Below are 19383 nucleotides of genomic sequence, written 5' to 3'. Positions count from 1 at the left end.
AGTGTTCTACGGTCCTTTGCTCTACCAACTGAGCTATCGAATGTGGAGAATTGTGGATAAACTTGAATTGTTTTTAATTCTTCTGTATGATTGGATTCATACACCTAGACTATTCTTTAAGGAAACTGGAAATGCACATTTTATTCTCTATAGGGGAACAACCGGCAAAAACATTTTTGAGGGGGCATTGATGAGGCAGAAAAAGGTTAAACCTTCGAGCCGGATTTGAACCAGCAACCTAAGGATTTCAGCATTTAGCATTCTACAGTCCTCCGCTCTACCAACTGAGCTATCGAAGGGACATGATGAAATTATTGGAGCAAAAGGTACATGTTTGAACCGTAGCATTGAGTTAAATCTTTTTTACCAGATGTTGATCAACGTTGACCATTCAGCCATGGGAATGATGGGAAATAATCTGTCTGTAAACAATTTTGGGGAAAATTACTTCAGGGAACTAGGTGTTCTGAATTCTTCTTTACTATTTGGTGAGTTAACTTGGATTCTTTCTTAATTAGGAAACTGGAAATGCACGTTTTATTCTCTATTGGGGAATGTGCGAACAACAGGCAAATGTATATCTTTTAGGCGCATTTATTAGGTAGGAAAAGGGTCCTCCTCAAGCCGGATTTCAGCATTTAGTGTTCTACGGTCCTTTGCTCTACCAACTGAGCTATCGAATGTGGAGAATTGTGGATAAACTTGAATTGTTTTTAATTCTTCTGTATGATTGGATTCGTACACCTAGACTATTCTTTAAGGAAACTGGAAATGCACATTTTATTCTCTATAGGGGGAACAACCGGCAAAAGTATTTTTGAGGGGGCATTGATGAGGCAGAAAAAGGTTAAACCTTCGAGCCGGATTTGAACCAGCGACCTAAGGATTTCAGCATTTAGCATTCTACAGTCCTCCGCTCTACCAACTGAGCTATCGAAGGGACATGATGAAATTATTGGAGCAAAAGGTACATGTTTGAACCGTAGCATTGAGTTAAATCTTTTTTACCAGATGTTGATCAACGTTGACCATTCAGCCATGGGAATGATGGGAAATAATCTGTCTGTAAACAATTTTGGGGAAAATTACTTCAGGGAACTAGGTGTTCTGAATTCTTCTTTACTATTTGGTGAGTTAACTTGGATTCTTTCTTAATTAGGAAACTGGAAATGCACGTTTTATTCTCTATTGGGGAATGTGCGAACAACAGGCAAATGTATATCTTTTAGGCGCATTTATGAGGTAGGAAAAGGGTCCTCCTCAAGCCGGATTTCAGCATTTAGTGTTCTACGGTCCTTTGCTCTACCAACTGAGCTATCGAATGTGGAGAATTGTGGATAAACTTGAATTGTTTTTAATTCTTCTGTATGATTGGATTCGTACACCTAGACTATTCTTTAAGGAAACTGGAAATGCACATTTTATTCTCTATAGGGGGAACAACCGGCAAAAATATTTTTGAGGGCGCATTGATGAGGCAGAAAAAGGTTAATCCTTCGAGCTGGATTTGAACCAGCGAGCAAAGGATTCAGGATTTAGCAAACTACAGTCACCCACTCTATCAACTGACCTATCGAAGGGACATGATGAAATTATTTGAGCAAAAGGTACATGTTTGAACCGTAGCATTGAGTTAAATATTTTTTACCAGATGTTGATCAACGTTGACCATTCAGCCATGGGAATGATGGGAAATAATCTGTCTGTAAACAATTTTGGGGAAAATTACTTCAGGGAACTAGGTGTTCTGAATTCTTCTTTACTATTTGGTGAGTTAACTTGGATTCTTTCTTAATTAGGAAACTGGAAATGCACGTTTTATTCTCTATTGGGGGATGTGCGAACAACAGGCAAAAATATTTTGGGGGGCGCATTGATGAGGCAGAAAGAGAGGTCCTCCTTCGAGCCGGATTAGAACAAGCGACCTAAGGATATCAGCATTCAGCATTCTACAGTCCTCCGCTCTACCAACTTAGCTATCGAAGGGGTTGGATCCATTGCTTCTTCCTTGCTGAGCGGCCTTTCAGGTTATGTTGATATAGGACTCGTTTGACTGTGGATATAGATACTTTTGTACCTGTTTCCTCCAGCATCTTCACAAGGTCCTTTGCTGTTGATCTGGGATTGATTTGTACGTTTCGCACCAAAGTACGTTCATCTCTAGGAGAAAGAACGCGTCTCCTTCCTGAGCTGTATGACGGCTGCGTGGTCCCATGGTGTTTATACTTGCGTACTATTGTTTGTACAGATGAACGTGGTACCTTCCGGCGTTTGGAAATTGCTCCCAAGGATGAACCAGACTTGTGGAGGTCTACAATTTTTTTCTGAGGTCTTGGCTGAATTCTTTTGATTTTCCCATGATGTCAGGCAAAGAGGCACTGAGTTTGAAAGTAGGCCATGAAATAAATCTACAGGTACACCTCCAATTGACTCAAATGATGTCAATTAGCCTATCAGAAGCTTCTAAAGCCATGACATCATTTTCGGGATATTTCCAAGCTGTTTAAAGGCACAGCCAACTTAGTGTATGTCAACTTCTGACCCACTAGATTTGTGATACAGTGAATTATAAGTGAAATAATCTGTCTGTAAACAATTTTTGGAAAAATGACTTCAGGGAACTAGGTGTTCTGAATTCTTTTTTACTATTTTGTGAGTTAACTTGGATTCTTTCTTAATTAGGAAACTGGAAATGCACGTTTTATTCTCTATTGGGGAATGTGCGAACAACAGGCAAATGTATATCTTTTAGGCGCATTTATGAGGTAGGAAAAGAGTCCTCCTCAAGCCGGATTTCAGCATTTAGTGTCCTACGGTCCTTTGCTCTACCAACTGAGCTATCGAATGTGGAGAATTTGGGATAAACTTGAATTGTTTTTAATTCTTCTGTATGATTGGATTCGTACACCTAGACTATTCTTTAAGGAAACTGGAAATGCACATTTTATTCTCTATAGGGGTATGTGCGAACAAACGGCAAAAATATTTTTGTGGGCGCATTGATGAGGCAGAAAAAGGGTCCTTCTTCGAGCCGGATTTGAATCAGCGACCTAAGGATTTCAGCATTTAGCATTCTACAGTCCTCCGCTCTACCAACTGAGCTATCGAAGGGACATGATGAAATTATTGGAGCAAAAGGTACATGTTTGAACCGTAGCATTGAGTTAAATCTTTTTTACCAGATGTTGATCAACGTTGACCATTCAGCCATGGGAATGATGGGAAATAATCTGTCTGTAAACAATTTTGGGGAAAATTACTTCAGGGAACTAGGTGTTCTGAATTCTTCTTTACTATTTGGTGAGTTAACTTGGATTCTTTCTTAATTAGGAAACTGGAAATGCACGTTTTATTCTCTATAGGGGGAACAACCGGCAAAAATATTTTTGGGGGCGCATTGATGAGGCAGAAAAAGGGTCCTCCTTCGAGCCGGATTTGAACCAGCGACCTAAGTATATCAGCATTCAGCATTCTACAGTCCTCCGCTCTACCAACTGAGCTATCGAAGGGGTTGGATCCGTAGCTTCTTCCTTGCTGAGCGGCCTTTCAGGTTATGTTGATATAGGACTCGTTTGACTGTGGATATAGATACTTTTGTACCTGTTTCCTCCAGCATCTTCACAAGGTCCTTTGCTGTTGTTCTGGGATTGATTTGCACTTTTCGCACCAAAGTACGTTCATCTCTAGGAGACCGAACGCATCTCCTTCCTGAGCGGTATGACGGCTGCGTGGTCCCATGGTGTTTATACTTGCGTACTATTGTTTGTACAGATGAACGTGGTACCTTCCGGCGTTTGGAAATTGCTCCCAAGGATGAACCAGACTTGTGGAAGTCTACAATTTATTTCTGAGGTCTTGGCTGAATTCTTTTGATTTTCCCATGATGTCAAGCAAAGAGGCACTGAGTTTAAAAGTATGCCATGAAATAAATCTACAGGTACACCTCCAATTGACTCAAATGATGTCAATTAGCCTATCAGAAGCTTCTAAAGCCATGACATCATTTTCGGGATATTTCCAAGCTGTTTAAAGGCACAGCCAACTTAGTGTATGTCAACTTCTGACCCACTAGATTTGTGATACAGTGAATTATAAGTGAAATAATCTGTCTGTAAACAATTTTTGGAAAAATGACTTCAGGGAACTAGGTGTTCTGAATTCTTCTTTACTATTTTGTGAGTTAACTAATAACTACTTAACTAACTAACTAATTAATTAACACCATGGGACCACGCAGCCGTTATACAGCTCAGGAAGGAGACGCATTCTGTCTCCTAGAGATGAACGTACTTTGGTGCGAAAAGTGCAAATCAATCCCAGAACAACAGCAAAGGACCTTGTGAAGATGCTGGAGGAAACAGGTACAAAAGCACAAAAGCATCTTAGTTGTTTAGCCTGTTATGGCTGCAAGCCCAACGCCGGTACACCTATGACAACATCCAGCTCAAGTGCAGGGCGCGAAATTCAAAATCTATTTTTTTTTAATATTTAACTTTCACACATTAACAAGTCCAATACAGCATTTGAAAGATAAACATCTTGTGAATCCAGCCAACATGTCCGATTTTATAAAATGTTTTACAGAGAAAACACCACATATATTTATGTTAGTTCACCACCAAATAAAAAAGAGGACAGACATTTTTCACAGCACAAGTAGGATGCAGGTAGCATGCACAAAGCCAACCTAACTAACCTAGAACCAACCTAAATAACCTAGAAAAAACTCCCTCAGATGACAGTCCTATAACATGTTACACAATAAATCTATGTTTTGTTCAAAAAATTTGCATATTTTAGCTATAAATCAGTTTTACATTACTGCTACCATCATAGCTACAGTCAGAAATCGCACGGGAGTAGCCAGAGTAAATACAGACACCAACGTCAACTAACTAATTACACATCAGAAAACATTTCAGAAAAATATATGGTGGATAGCAAATGAAAGACAAAGATCTTGTGAATACAGCCAATATTTCCGATTTTTAAAATGTTTTACAGCGAAAACACCACGTATATTTATGTTAGCTCACCACCAAATACAAAAGACAGACAGACATTTTTCACAGCAACGGTAGCATGCAGGTAGCATGCACAAAGCCAACCTAACTAACCTAGAACCAACCTAAATAACCTAGAAAAAACTCCCTCAGATGACAGTCCTATAACATGTTACACAATAAATCTATGTTTTGTTCGAAAAATGTGCATATTTGAGCTATAAATCAGTTTTACATTACTGCTACCATCATAGCTACAATCATAGCTACAGTCAGAAATCGCACGGGAGTAGCCAGAGTAAATACAGACACCAACGTCAACTACCTAATTACTCATCATAAAACATTTCAGAAAAATATATGGTGGATAGCTAATGAAAGACAAAGATCTTGTGAATACAGCCAATATTTCCGATTTTTGAAGTGTTTTACAGCGAAAACACAATATATCGTTATATTAGCTTACTACAATAGCTAACACACAGCAGCATTGATTCAGGTCAAACGGTAGCGATAGCACAGTTCGACAGATATATGAAATAGCATCCCAAATTGGGTCCTTATCTTTGTTGATCTTCCATCAGAATGTTCTCCAAGGGGTCCTTTGTTCAGAACCGTCTTTGTTTGGATCCAGAACGAACTATTTCCCTCTTGAATTAGCAAGCACACTGGCCGTGCGGCGCTAACCTCTCCTTCTTGAACAAATTCTTGCAACGCATCACGTCAAAAGTCCAGAATAAATTTCAATAATATAATTAAACTATATTGAAAAAACATACTTTAGGATGATATTGTGACATGTATCAAATAAAATCGAAGCCGGAGATCATATTCACCTATAACGACGGTTTTCCAGGAGGCGATTCCAGGTCCAACTTCGCGCCCTCGAAAAAAAATAAATGGCGGACCTCTCACTCCAAGAGGTTGTATTCAATCCCAGAACGAGATAATCAAGTCATTTCTGCTCTCACTTCCGCATGACACCCAGGGGAAGGTGTATGACGTGTTTTTACAGTCCCAAGTGACATGCCCTTTTATAGACAAGCTCTTGAAGAGAGACCTCGCTTTTGGAAATCTCACTTCCGGATAGGAAAAGGGCTGTAAAAAGAGTTCTGTTTCAATTAGAGAAATAATTCAAACGGTTTTAGAAACTAGAGAGTGTTTTCTATCCAATAGTAATAATAATATGCATATTGTACGAGCAAGAATTGAGTACGAGGCCGTTTGAAAATGGGCACCTCTTTCCAGTTACTCAATACGCCCCCTGCAGCCATAACAAGTTAAATTAGCTTTAGCACAACTCCCACTTTCCAGAATGTTGACATTCTAAGAAGGAAATAGAAAAGTCATCTGTTTTTGTAACCTGAAGAACATGGGTTCAATCCTTGTTTGACGTTTATGGAAGATAGATGATATTATGGAAATGTACTTTCATTAGAAAAGGTCAATTGTAATTGATATGGCCACTGCGACCTGTATGCTCTAGTCGGCTGGCCCTCGCTACATATTCGTCAGGCCATTTGCACACACTGTATATAGACTTTCTTTTTTTTCTTCTATTGTGTTATTGACTGTACGATTGTTTATTCCATGTGTAACTCTGTGTTGTTGTTTGTGTTGCGCTGCTTTGCTTTATCTTGGCCAGGTCGCAGATGTAAATGAGAACTTGTTCTCCACTAGCTTACCTGGTTAAATTAAGGTGAAGTTTAAAAAAATACATTTTCCAGAAAGGGGATGTAGCTCAGTGGTAGAGCGCATGCTTCGCATGTATGAGGTCCTGGGTTCAATCCCCAGCTTCTCCATTTTAAATTGTTGCATTGACCCAACTCCTACAGAATGTTGAAGTTCTAAGCAGGAAACAGAGATGTGCTAAATAATTTGTTTTTGTAATCTGAAGAATATGCGTTCTATCCCTGTTTGTACATTTATAGAACAGAAGTGGCATGTTTGCCAACTTTTATGGCATCATTTTCAAAAACTGAAGTTCATGTGTTCGATCCCTGTCCGTGCCTGTATTAAGAATTGCTGCTATCATTTCATTGTAGTTTCAATGGAGTGGTGTATATAAAAAGTACATTGTATTAATATTGCTTTTTATCTGCAAATGAAATGGGATGAAAGCTCAGAGGGGGAGTGCATGCTATTTATGTATGAGGTCCTCGGTTCAATCCCAAGATTCTCCACTGAGATTATTTGTGTGCCAAATTCACATTTACACAACTACTACTTTCCAGAATGTTGATAAATATCTTGCTGCATAGAGTGGCATGGTGGCCAAGTGGTAAGGCGTCGGTCTCGTCAACAGGAGATCAAGGTGTCAATCCCTATCTGTGCTTTTATGAAAGACATGTGATACCATGGAAATGTACGCTTCACTTGGTGAAGTTTTTATAAAAAGCATGTGTGTCACTAATGCAAGACAGCCGCTATTGAATAGAAGCAAATGAATTACTTAAAAATCATACAATGGGATTTTCTGGAATTTTGTTTTAGATTACGTCTCTCACAGTTGAAGTGTACCTATGATAAAAAATTAAAGACCTCTACATGCTTTGTAAGTAGGAAAACATGTAAAATCAGCAGTGTATCAAATACTTGTTCTCCCCACTGTATATGTGCCCTCTGTTCCCTCAGTTTTTGTCAGTTATTGTTCCCATGTCCGTTGGTGGTGTGAGTACCTATGCGTTGGTGCAGCTGTTATATACTGTATATATATATTGTGTATTACGTGTATCGTCCGTGGCATTAAACAAGGTTTACCCTCACTCTATTGTTTGGGTACAGCCCAGTTTTTTTTGTATACGTGTTTGTTTTGAGTGTTTTAAAAAACCCTATTGTGTATTCCCGCGCTTGTCTCCAAAATCCTTTATACCAGCGTGACAGTATTCTAATGAGGAACATAAAGACTGTGTTCTACTGTAGAATATAAAGACTATGTTCTACTGTAGAATATAAAGACTGTTCTACTGTAGAATATAAAGACTGTGTTCTACTGTAGAATATAAAGACTGTTCTACTGTAGAATATAAAGACTGTTCTACTGTAGAATATAAAGACTGTTCTACTGTAGAATATAAAGACTGTTCTACTGTAGAATATAAAGACTGTGTTCTACTGTAGAATATAAAGACTGTTCTACTGTAGAATATAAAGACTGTTCTACTGTAGAATATAAAGACTGTTCTACTGTAGAATATAAAGACTGTGTTCTACTGTAGAATATAAAGAATGTGTTCTACTGTAGAATATAAAGACTGTTCTACTGTAGAATATAAAGACTATGTTCTACTGTAGAATATAAAGACTGTGTTCTACTGTAGAATATAAAGACTGTGTTCTACTGTAGAATGTAAAGACTGTGTTCTACGCTAGAATATAAGACTGTGTTCTACTGTATAATATAAAGACTGTGCTCTGCAGTAGAATATAAAGAGGGGACCATAAAGTGCATTACAATGACATTGTGCTCGTGCATGGACTCGTGCTGCTAACATGGGGCTTGAGCTACTGCGCATGTTAGAGCGCAGATGCACAAACACGCAACTCTGACATACACAGTCTCCCTCCCTGCTTCTCTCACACACACTCTCCCTCTCCCTGACTCTCTCCCTGACTCTCTCTCACTCTCTCTCCCTGACTCTCTCACTCTCTCTCCCTGCCTCTCTCTCACACTCTCTCACACTCTCTATCTCTGCCTCTCTCACACACTCTCTCTCTGCCTCTCTCACACACACTCTCTCTCCCTGCCTCTCTCTCACACACACTCTCTATCCCTCATTTTCACAAACTCCCTCACTTTCTCTCACTCACGTACGCTCCCTCCTACCCACCCTCTTTCCTCCCTACCTCCCTCTCTACCACCCTCTCTCCCTCCCTCCATCTCTCTTCTGACAGATATATCGTCATTGTGCGGGCAGGCGGAAGGAGCTGGGTTGAACTTGAGAACGGCACACGAGAGGAGACGGAGGAAAGGACATGATGCTGCTGCATTAACCGACATCGTTGTTAAAACATCGCAGCAACCAGCGTAGCAACCAGCGTGTCAAGGTAAGATAAACAGCTCTCTCTTCATTCTGCAGTAACTCTCATTATGACATGCTATCTCTTCCTCTTTCCCTCTCTCTTTCAATCTCTCCTCTCTACCTCCATCTTTCCCTCTCTCCCTCCATCTCTCCCTCTTTCTCTCTCTCCATCTCTCCTCTCTGTCTACCTCTCCATCTCTGTCTCTTTCTCTCTATCTGTCAGTCTCTCTCCCTTGGTGTCTCTCTCGGTCTGTCTGTCTGTCTGTCAGCTGTTGTATTGTGATGAGTCAGGACAATATGACTGAGAAAGGTTGGTAGACATAATCAGTATTTGTGTAATGCCAGAATAATGTGTGTGTGTGTGTGTGTGTGTGTGTGTGTGTGTGTGTGTGTGTGTGTGTGTGTGTGTGTGTGTGTGTGTGTGTGTGTTAGATGTTAGACTATTCTGTTTATATATAATGTGTATAATGTTGGACTATTCTGTTTATATATAATGTGTATAATGTTGGACTATTCTGTTTATATATAATGTGTATAATGTTGGACTATTCTGTTTATATATAATGTGTATAATGTTAGACTATTCTGTTTATATATAATGTGTGTTAGATGTTGGACTATTCTGTTTATATATAATGTGTATAATGTTGGACTATTCTGTTTATATATAATGTGTGTTAGATGTTGGACTATTCTGTTTATATATAATGTGTATAATGTTGGACTATTCTGTTTATATATAATGTGTATAATGTTGGACTATTCTGTTTATATATAATGTGTATAATGTTGGACTATTCTGTTTATATATAATGTGTATAATGTTGGACTATTCTGTTTATATATAATATGTACCCGCAAAACACCAGTCTCAACGTCAACAGTAAAGAGGCGACTCCGGGATGCTGGCCTTCTAGGCAGAGTTGCGAAGGAAAATCCATATCTCAGACTGGCCAATAAAAAGAAAAGATTAAGATGGACAAAAAATCTCTCCTCTCTCTCTCCCTCTTTCTCTACCTCCATCTCTCCTCTCTCTCTGCCTCCATCTCTCCCTCTTTCTCTACCTCCATCTCTCCTCTCTCTCTGAATCTCCATCTCTGTCCCTTTCTCCCTGAGTCGCCTCTTCACTGTTGACATTGAGACTGGTGTTTTGCGGGGTACTATTTAATGAAGCTGCCAAACATTTCTAAGTGACCCCAAACTTTTTGAGCGGTAGTGTATACTAATACAATTGGTCAGAGAAAGATATTTTGTTTAACAAATATTACATTTTCTGAAAAGCTTTGTGGCCGTTATCCTCACCTTGCGAGGATAACGGCGCATAGTATTTTTCTAAAATGTTGTATAAGATCGGATAACACATTGAGAGGGATCTTAGACTATTCCTCCATACACTCTTAAGGTGCTAACTACAACCTAAAAGGGTTCTTCGGCAGCCTCCATAGGAGAACCCTTTGAAGAACCCTTTTTGGTTCCAGGTAGAACCCTTCACACAAAACATGTGGTTTTATTTGAAGAGGGCATAAGCACAGACAAAGGATCTGGAAAGATTTTGTATGGAGGAATGGTATAAGATCCCCCCCAATGTGTTCTCCAATCAGATTCTGTATGGAGGAATGGTATAAGATCCCCCCCAATGTGTTCGCCAGTCAGATTCTGTATGGAGGAATGGTATAAGATCCCACCCAATGTGTTCGCCAGTCAGATTCTGTATGGAGGAATGGTATAAGATCCCTCCCAATGTGTTCTCCAGATCAGATTCTGTATGGAGGAATGGTATAAGATCCCACCCAATGTGTTCTCCAGATCAGATTCTGTATGGAGGAATGGTATAAGATCCCAACCAATGTGTTCTCCAGATCAGATTCTGTATGGAGGAATGGTATAAGATCCCAACCAATGTGTTCGCCAATCAGATTCAGAACAGGGCTGATAATGTTGGATTCCACTGTATATCTAAATGTTTATCAACGATGAACAGGGCTGATAATGTTGGATCCCACTCTATATCTAAATGTTTATCAACGATGAACAGGGCTGATAATGTTGGATCCCACTGTATATCTAAATGTTTATCAACGATGAACAGGGCTGATAATGTTGGATCCCACTGTATATCTAAATGTTTATCATGGATGAACAGGGCTGATAATGTTGGATCCCACTGTATATCTAAATGTTTATCAACGATGAACAGGGCTGATAATGTTGGATCCCACTGTATATCTAAATGTTTATCAACGATGAACAGGGCTGATAATGTTGGATCCCACTGTATATCTAAATGTTTATCAACGATGAACAGGGCTGATAATCATTTTGACCCTTATCTTCTTGAGAGAAAAAAATTATGATTACTTATTAAACAAAATCTCTGTCTGAACATTTGTATTAGAATAAAATAATTGTAAAAACAATATAGCTCAGTATTTGTTTTATTTATTTTATACAGTCTTTTTGCTCATATTTATCAAGGATGTCAATAATGTTGGACCCCACTGTATATCTAAATGTTTATCTTTCCAACAGAATGGAGCTGATGATAATTATCCTCCTGCTAACTCTAGCCCAGTCTGCAGAGAGTGGAGGAAAACCTGCTAAGAAAGTCAAAAAGGGAAAGCAAGTCATATGTCCTTCGTAAGTCCTTCTCAGCGTTTATTTTTCACCTGCGCCGAATACAACAGGTGTAGACCTTACAGTGAAATGCTTACTTACAGGCTCTATCCAATAGTGCGAAATAAAAGGTGTGTGTGGTGTGTGTGTGTGTGTAAGTAAAGAAATAAAACAACAGTAAAAATACATTTGAAAATAACAGTAGCAAGGCTATATACAGACACCGGTTAGTCAAGCTTATTGAGGTAGTATGTACATGTAGGTATGGTTAAAGTGACTATGCATATATGATGAACAGAAAGTAGCAGCAGCGTAAAAGAGGGGTTGGGGGGGCACCATTTGGTTACCTGTTCAGGAGTCTTATGGCTTGGGGGTAAAAACTGTTGAGAAGCCTTTTTGTCCTAGACTGGCACTCCGGTACCGCTTGCCATGCGGTAGTAGAGAGAACAGTCTATGACTGGAGTGGCTGGGGTCTTTGACAATTTTTAGGGCCTTCCTCTGACACCGCCTGGTGTAGAGGTTCTAGATGGCAGGCAGCTTTGCCCAAGTGATGTACTGGGCCGAGCAATTGCCGTACCAGGCAGTGATGCAACCGGTCAGGATGCTCTCGATGTTGCAGCTGTAGAACCTTTTGAGGATCTCAGGACCCATGCCAAATCCTTTTAGTTTCCTGAGGGGGAATAGGCTTTGTCGGGCCCTCTTCACGACTGTCTTGGTGTGTTTGGAACATTCTAGTTTGTTGGTGATGTGGACACCAAGGAACTTGAAGCTCTCAACCTGCTCCACTACAGCCCCGTCGATGAGAATGGGGGCGTGCTCGGTGCTCCAATTCCTGTAGTCCACAATCATCTCCTTAGTCTTGGTTACGTTGAGGGAGAGGTTGTTATTCTGGCACCACACGGCCATGTCTCTGACCTCCTCCCTATAGGCTGTCTCGTTGTTGTCAGGTCTCTGACCTCCTCCCTATACGCTGTCTCGTCGTTGTCAGGTCTCTGACCTCCTCCCTATACGCTGTCTCGTCGTTGTCTGTGATCAGGCCTACCACTGTTGTGTCGTCAGCAAACTTAATGATGGTGTTGGAGTCGTGCCTGGCCATGCTGTCGTGGGTGAACAGGGAGTACAGGAGGGGACTGAGCACGCACCCCTGGGGAGCTCCAGTGTTGAGGATCAGTGTGGCAGATGTGTTGTTACCTACCCTCACCACCTGGGGGCGGCCCGTCAGGAAGTCCAGGATCCAGTTTGAGGGAGGTGTTTAGTCCCAGGTTCCTTAGCTTAGTGATGAGCTTTGAGGGTACTATGGTGTTGAACGCTGAGCTGTAGTCAACGAATAGCATTCTCACATAGGTGTTCCTTTTGTCCAGGTGGGAAAGGGCAGTGTGGAGTGCAATAGCGATTGCATCATCTGTGGATCTGTTTGGGCGGTATGCAAATTAGAGTGGGTCTAGGGTTTCTGGGATAATGGTGTTGATGTGAGCCAATACCAGCCTTTCAAAGTACTTCATGGCTACTGACGTGAGTGCTACGGGTCTGTAGTCATTTAGGCAGGTTGCCTTTGTGTTCTTGGGCACAGGGACTATGGTGGTCTGCTTGAAGTATGGTATTACAGACTCAATCAGGGACATGTTGAAAATGTCAGTGAAGACACCTGGCAGTTGGTCAGCACATGCCCGGAGCACACGTCCTGATAATCCGTCTGGCCCCGCAGCCCTGTGTATGTTGACCTGTTTAAAGGTCTTACTCACGTCGGCTACGGAGAGCGTGATCACACAGTCGTCCGGAACAGCTGATGCTCTCATGCATGCCTCAGTGTTGCTTGCCTCGAAGCGAGCATAGAAGTGATTTAACTCGTCATTCCGTGAAACATAGGATATTACAGTTTTTGATGTCCCGTTGGTAGGATATTCGTGATCGTACCTCGTCTAGTTTATTATCCAATGATTGCACGTTGTGAGTAATATTGACGGTAACGGCAGCTTTCCTACTCGCCTTCTGTGGGTCCTGACGAGGCATCCGGCTCTTCGTCCTCTGTACCTGCGTCGCTTCCTGTTGCGAATAACTGGGATGTTGACCCTGCTGGGTGTTTGGAGAATATCATGTGAGTCTTGCTTGTTGTTGAAAAAATCTTTGTCTAATCCGAGGTGAGTGATCGCTGTCCTGATATCCAGAAGCTCTTTTCTGCCGTAAGATACAGTTGCAGAAACATTATGTACAAAATAAGTTACAAATAACGCGAATAAAACCACATAATGGCACAATTGGTTGGGCACCCGTAAAACTGCTGCCATTTCTTCTGGCGCCATTTTAGTAGTAGTAGCAGTAGTTTAATTAGTAGTAGTAGTGGTAGTGGTAGTAGCAGTAGTTTAATTAGTAGTAGTAGTAGTGGTAGTGGTAGTAGTAGTAGTAATAGGATTAGTATTAGTAGTAGCAGTAGTTTAATTAGTAGTAGTAGTAGTAAAAATAGTGGTGGTGGTAGAAGTAGTAGTAGTAGCGGTAGTAGTGGTAGTGGTAGTAGTAGTAGTAGTAGTATTAGTATTAGTATTAGTAGTAGCGGTTGTAGTGGTAGTGGTAGTAGTATTAGTATTAGTATTAGTAGTAGCAGTAGTTTAATTAGTAGTAGTAGTAAAAATGGTGGTGGTGGTAGAAGTAGTAGTAGTAGCGGTGATAGTGGTAGTGGTAGTAGTAGTAGTAGTAGTAGTTGTAATAGTATTAGTAGTAGCAGTAGTATTAAAAATAGTGGCGGTGTTGATGGTGGTGGTAGTAGTAGTAGTAGTAGTAGTAGTAGTAGTAGTAGTGATAGTAGCAGTAGTATTAAAAATAGTGGCGGTGTTGATGGTGGTAGTAGTAGTAGTAGTAGTAGTAGTAGTAGTAGTAGTGATAGTAGCAGTAGTATTAAAAATAGTGGCGGTGTTGATGGTGGTGGTAGTAGTAATAGTAGTAGTAGTAGTAGTAGTAGTAGTAGTAGTAGTAGTAGTAGTAGTAGTAAAAATACTGACAGTGTTTAGTAGTAGTCGTAGCGGTTGTAGTAGTAATAGTAGTAGTATTAGTAGTAGTAGTAAAATAGTGTCAGTAGTAGTGTTCTACACCTGCATTGCTTGCTGTTTGGGGTTTTAGGCTGGGTGTCTGTACAGCACTTCGAGATATTAGCTGATGTACGAAGGGCTATATAAAATAAACTTGATTTGATTAGTAGTAGTAGTAGTAGTAGTAGTAAAATAGTGGCGGCAGTAGTAGCAGTAGTAGTATTAAAAATAAATAGTGGCGGTATTGGTAGTAGCAGTAGTAGTAGTAGCAGTAGTAGTAGTAGCAGTAGTAGTAGTAACGGTAGTAGCAGTAGCAGTAGTAGTAGCAGTAGCAGTAGTAGCAGTAGTAGTAGCAGGAGTGGTAGTAGTAGTAGTAGTAGTAGAGGTAGTAAAAATAGTGGTGGTATTGGTAGTAGTAGTAGTAGTAGCAGTAGTGGTATCAGTAGTTGTAGTAGCAGTAGAGGTAGTAAAAATAGTGGTGGTATTGGTAGTAGCAGAAGTAGTAGCAGTAGCAGTAGTAGTAGTAGCAGTAGTAGTAGTACTAGAGGTAGTAGTAGTATCAGTAGCAGGAGTAGTAGCAGTAGTAGTAGTAGCAGCAGTAGTAGTAGTAGTAACAGTAGTAGTAGCAGCAGTAGTAGTCATAGTTCTAGTAGTAGTAGTAGTAGTAGAATTAGTAGAAGTAGTAGTAGTAGCAGTAGTAGTAGTAGCAGCAGTAGTAGTAGTAGTAGTAGTAGAATTAGTAGAAGCAGCAGTAGTAGTAGCAGCAGTAGTAGTAGTAGTAGTAACAGTAGTAGTAGCAGTAGCAGTAGTAGCAGTAGTAGTAGCACTAGAGGTAGTAGTAGTAGTAGCAGCAGTAGTAGTAGTAGTAGTAACAGTAGTAGTAGCAGTAGTAGTAGTAGCAGCAGTAGTAGTCATAGTTCTAGTAGTAGTAGTAGTAGTAGAATTAGTAGAAGTAGTAGTAGTAGCAGTAGTAGTAGTAGTAGTCATAGTTCTAGTTCTAGTAGTAGTAGTAGAATTAGTAGAAGTAGTAGTAGTAGCAGTAGTAGTAGTAGCAGCAGTAGTAGTAGTAGTAGTAACAGTAGTAGTAGTAGTAACAGTAGTAGTAGCAGCAGTAGTAGTAGTAGTAGTAACAGTAGTAGTAGAAGCAGCAGTAGTAGTAGTAGTAGTAACAGTAGTAGTAGTAGTAACAGTAGTAGTAGCAGCAGTAGTAGTAGTAGTAGTAACAGTAGTAGTGGCAGCAGTAGTAGTCATAGTTCGAGTAGTAGTAGTAGTAGTAGAATTAGTAGTAGTAGTAGTAGCAGTAGTAGTAGTAGCAGCAGTAGTAGTAGTAGTAGTAACAGTAGTAGTAGCAGCAGTAGTAGTCATAGTTCTAGTAGTAGTAGTAGTAGTAGAATTAGTAGAAGTAGTAGTAGTAGCAGTAAGTGTATTATGTGTTTGTGTTACAGACAGCTGTCTCCAGAGGAGATTGCTCAGGTACCAGCCAACTCCACCAGCAACATCCTCAACAGGCTGATGGTGACATATGACTCTCGGATACGACCCAACTTTAAAGGTTAGTTACATATATGCAACCAACTCAATGGCCTTGTGGTGGAGTGTCCGCCCTGGGATTGAACACCGAACAAACAAGCCTAACACCACACACAACCCTAACCCAACTTTAAACACACAGCCCTAACCAACGTTAATGGTTAGTAGCAACTATACAAACACACACAACACTAACCCCATGACTCTATTGAACTGTTATACAGTAACAACCCATGACTCTATTGAACTGTTATACAGTAACAACTCTAACCCCATGACTCTATTGAACTGTTATACAGTAACAACTCTAACCCATGACTCTATTGAACTGTTATACAGTAACAACTCTAACCCATGACTCTATTGAACTGTTATACAGTAACAACTCTAACCCCATGACTCTATTGAACTGTTATACAGTAACAACTCTAACCCATGACTCTATTGAACTGTTATACAGTAACAACTCTAACCCATGACTCTATTGAACTGTTATACAGTAACAACTCTAACCCCATGACTCTATTGAACTGTTATACAGTAACAACTCTAACCCCATGACTCTATTGAACTGTTATACAGTAACAACCCATGACTCTATTGAACTGTTATACAGTAACAACTCTAACCCCATGACTCTATTGAACTGTTATACAGTAACAACTCTAACCCCATGACTCTATTGAACTGTTATACAGTAACAACTCTAACCCATGACTCTATTGAACTGTTATACAGTAACAACTCTAACCCCATGACTCTATTGAACTGTTATACAGTAACAACTCTAACCCCATGACTCTATTGAACTGTTATACAGTAACAACCTATGACTCTATTGAACTGTTATACAGTAACAACCCATGACTCTATTGAACTGTTATACAGTAACAACTCTAACCCCATGACTCTATTGAACTGTTATACAGTAACAACTCTAACACATGACTCTATTGAACTGTTATACAGTAACAACTCTAACACATGACTCTATTGAACTGTTATACAGTAACAACTCTAACCCCATGACTCTATTGAACTGTTATACAGTAACAACTCTAACCCCATGACTCTATTGAACTGTTATACAGTAACAACTCTAACCCCATGACTCTATTGAACTGTTATACAGTAACAACTCTAACCCCATGACTCTATTGAACTGTTATACAGTAACAACTCTAACCCCATGACTCTATTGAACTCTTATACAGTAACAACTCTAACCCCATGACTCTATTGAACTGTTATACAGTAACAACTCTAACCCATGACTCTATTGAACTGTTATACAGTAACAACTCTAACCCCATGACTCTATTGAACTGTTATACAGTAACAACTCTAACACATGACTCTATTGAACTGTTATACAGTAACAACTCTAACCCCATGACTCTATTGAACTGTTATACAGTAACAACTCTAACCCCATGACTCTATTGAACTGTTATACAGTAACAACTCTAACCCATGACTCTATTGAACTGTTATACAGTAACAACTCTAACCCCATGACTCTATTGAACTGTTATACAGTAACAACTCTAACCCATGACTCTATTGAACTGTTATACAGTAACAACTCTAACCCCATGACTCTATTGAACTGTTATACAGGAACAACTCTAACCCATGACTCTATTGAACTGTTATACAGTAACAACTCTAACCCCATGACTCTATTGAACTGTTATACAGTAACAACTCTAACCCATGACTCTATTGAACTGTTATACAGTAACAACTCTAACCCCATGACTCTATTGAACTGTTATACAGTAACAACTCTAACCCATGACTCTATTGAACTGTTATACAGTAACAACTCTAACCCCATGACTCTATTGAACTGTTATACAGTAACAACTCTAACCCATGACTCTATTGAACTGTTATACAGTAACACCTCTAACCCCATGACTCTATTGAACTGTTATACAGTAACAACTCTAACCCATGACTCTATTGAACTGTTATACAGTAACAACTCTAACCCATGACTCTATTGAACTGTTATACAGTAACAACTCTAACCCATGACTCTATTGAACTGTTATACAGTAACAACTCTAACCCTGTGACTCTATTGAACTGTTATACAGTAACACCTCTAACCCCGTGACTCTATTGAACTGTTATACAGTAACAACTCTAACCCCATGACTCTATTGAACTGTTATACAGTAACAACTCTAACCCATGACTCTATTGAACTCTTATACAGTAACAACTCTAACCCCATGACTCTATTGAACTCTTATACAGTAACAACTCTAACCCCATGACTCTATTGAACTGTTATACAGTAACAACTCTAACCCCATGACTCTATTGAACTGTTATACAGTAACAACTCTAACCCCATGACTCTATTGAACTGTTATACAGTAACAACTCTAACCCCATGACTCTATTGAACTGTTATACAGTAACAACTCTAACCCCATGACTCTATTGAACTGTTATACAGTAACAACTCTAACCCATGACTCTGTTATACAGTAACACCTCTAACCCCATGACTCTATTGAACTGTTATACAGTAACAACTCTAACCCATGACTCTATTGAACTGTTATACAGTAACAACTCTAACCCCATGACTCTATTGAACTGTTATACAGTAACACCTCTAACCCCATGACTCTATTGAACTGTTATACAGTAACAACTCTAACCCATGACTCTATTGAACTGTTATACAGTAACAACTCTAACCCATGACTCTATTGAACTGTTATACAGTAACAACTCTAACCCCATGACTCTATTGAACTGTTATACAGTAACACCTCTAACCCCATGACTCTATTGAACTGTTATACAGTAACACCTCTAACCCCATGACTCTATTGAACTGTTATACAGTAACACCTCTAACCCCATGACTCTATTGAACTGTTATACAGTAACACCTCTAACCCCATGACTCTATTGAACTGTTATACAGTAACAACTCTAACCCATGACTCTATTGAACTGTTATACAGTAACAACTCTAACCCCATGACTCTATTGAACTGTTATACAGTAACACCTCTAACCCCATGACTCTATTGAACTGTTATACAGTAACAACTCTAACCCCATGACTCTATTGAACTGTTATACAGTAACAACTCTAACCCATGACTCTATTGAACTGTTATACAGTAACAACTCTAACCCCATGACTCTATTGAACTGTTATAC

At 39.7% G+C, this 19383-nt stretch overlaps 1 protein-coding gene and 5 non-coding genes across 10 annotated transcripts in view; 2 read left to right on the top strand and 4 right to left on the bottom strand.

The window, feature by feature from the left end:
* Positions 1–210: 210 nt before the first annotated feature.
* Positions 211–299, bottom strand: trnay-gua (transfer RNA tyrosine (anticodon GUA)). The gene is given in 2 exon segments: positions 211–246; positions 263–299. It is a non-coding gene; the product is annotated as a tRNA-Tyr (tRNA).
* Positions 300–851: 552 nt separating this feature from the next.
* trnay-gua (transfer RNA tyrosine (anticodon GUA)) lies at positions 852–940 on the bottom strand. Its single transcript is given in 2 exon segments — positions 852–887; positions 904–940. It is a non-coding gene; the product is annotated as a tRNA-Tyr (tRNA).
* A 2082-nt stretch (positions 941–3022) lies between these two features.
* trnay-gua (transfer RNA tyrosine (anticodon GUA)) lies at positions 3023–3111 on the bottom strand. Its single transcript is given in 2 exon segments — positions 3023–3058; positions 3075–3111. It is a non-coding gene; the product is annotated as a tRNA-Tyr (tRNA).
* A 309-nt stretch (positions 3112–3420) lies between these two features.
* trnay-gua (transfer RNA tyrosine (anticodon GUA)) lies at positions 3421–3509 on the bottom strand. The gene is given in 2 exon segments: positions 3421–3456; positions 3473–3509. It is a non-coding gene; the product is annotated as a tRNA-Tyr (tRNA).
* A 3224-nt stretch (positions 3510–6733) lies between these two features.
* Positions 6734–6805, top strand: trnaa-cgc (transfer RNA alanine (anticodon CGC)). The gene has a single exon. It is a non-coding gene; the product is annotated as a tRNA-Ala (tRNA).
* Positions 6806–8574: 1769 nt separating this feature from the next.
* The window catches only part of LOC139579482 (glycine receptor subunit beta-like), a 53373-nt gene continuing 42564 nt past the window's right edge, over positions 8575–19383 (top strand). For 2 of the 5 annotated variants that reach the window (XR_011675765.1, XM_071408178.1), the window contains exons 1-3: positions 8575–9050; positions 11555–11662; positions 16104–16210. Coding sequence is in view for 3 of the 5 variants with exons in the window: in XM_071408178.1 (XP_071264279.1) it covers positions 11556–11662; positions 16104–16210 (214 nt within the window). In the remaining 2 variants the exon portion in view is untranslated. The remainder of the gene's footprint in view (positions 9051–11554; positions 11663–16103; positions 16211–19383) is intronic. The other 3 variants (XR_011675764.1, XM_071408176.1, XM_071408177.1) reach the window with 2 other exon arrangements.

The sequence above is a fragment of the Salvelinus alpinus genome, chromosome 6, assembly GCF_045679555.1.
Source record: "Salvelinus alpinus chromosome 6, SLU_Salpinus.1, whole genome shotgun sequence".
NCBI classification, from domain to species: domain Eukaryota; kingdom Metazoa; phylum Chordata; class Actinopteri; order Salmoniformes; family Salmonidae; genus Salvelinus; species Salvelinus alpinus.
Note: the sequence above shows the minus strand (reverse complement) of the source record. Positions and strands in the feature narration are given on the sequence as shown.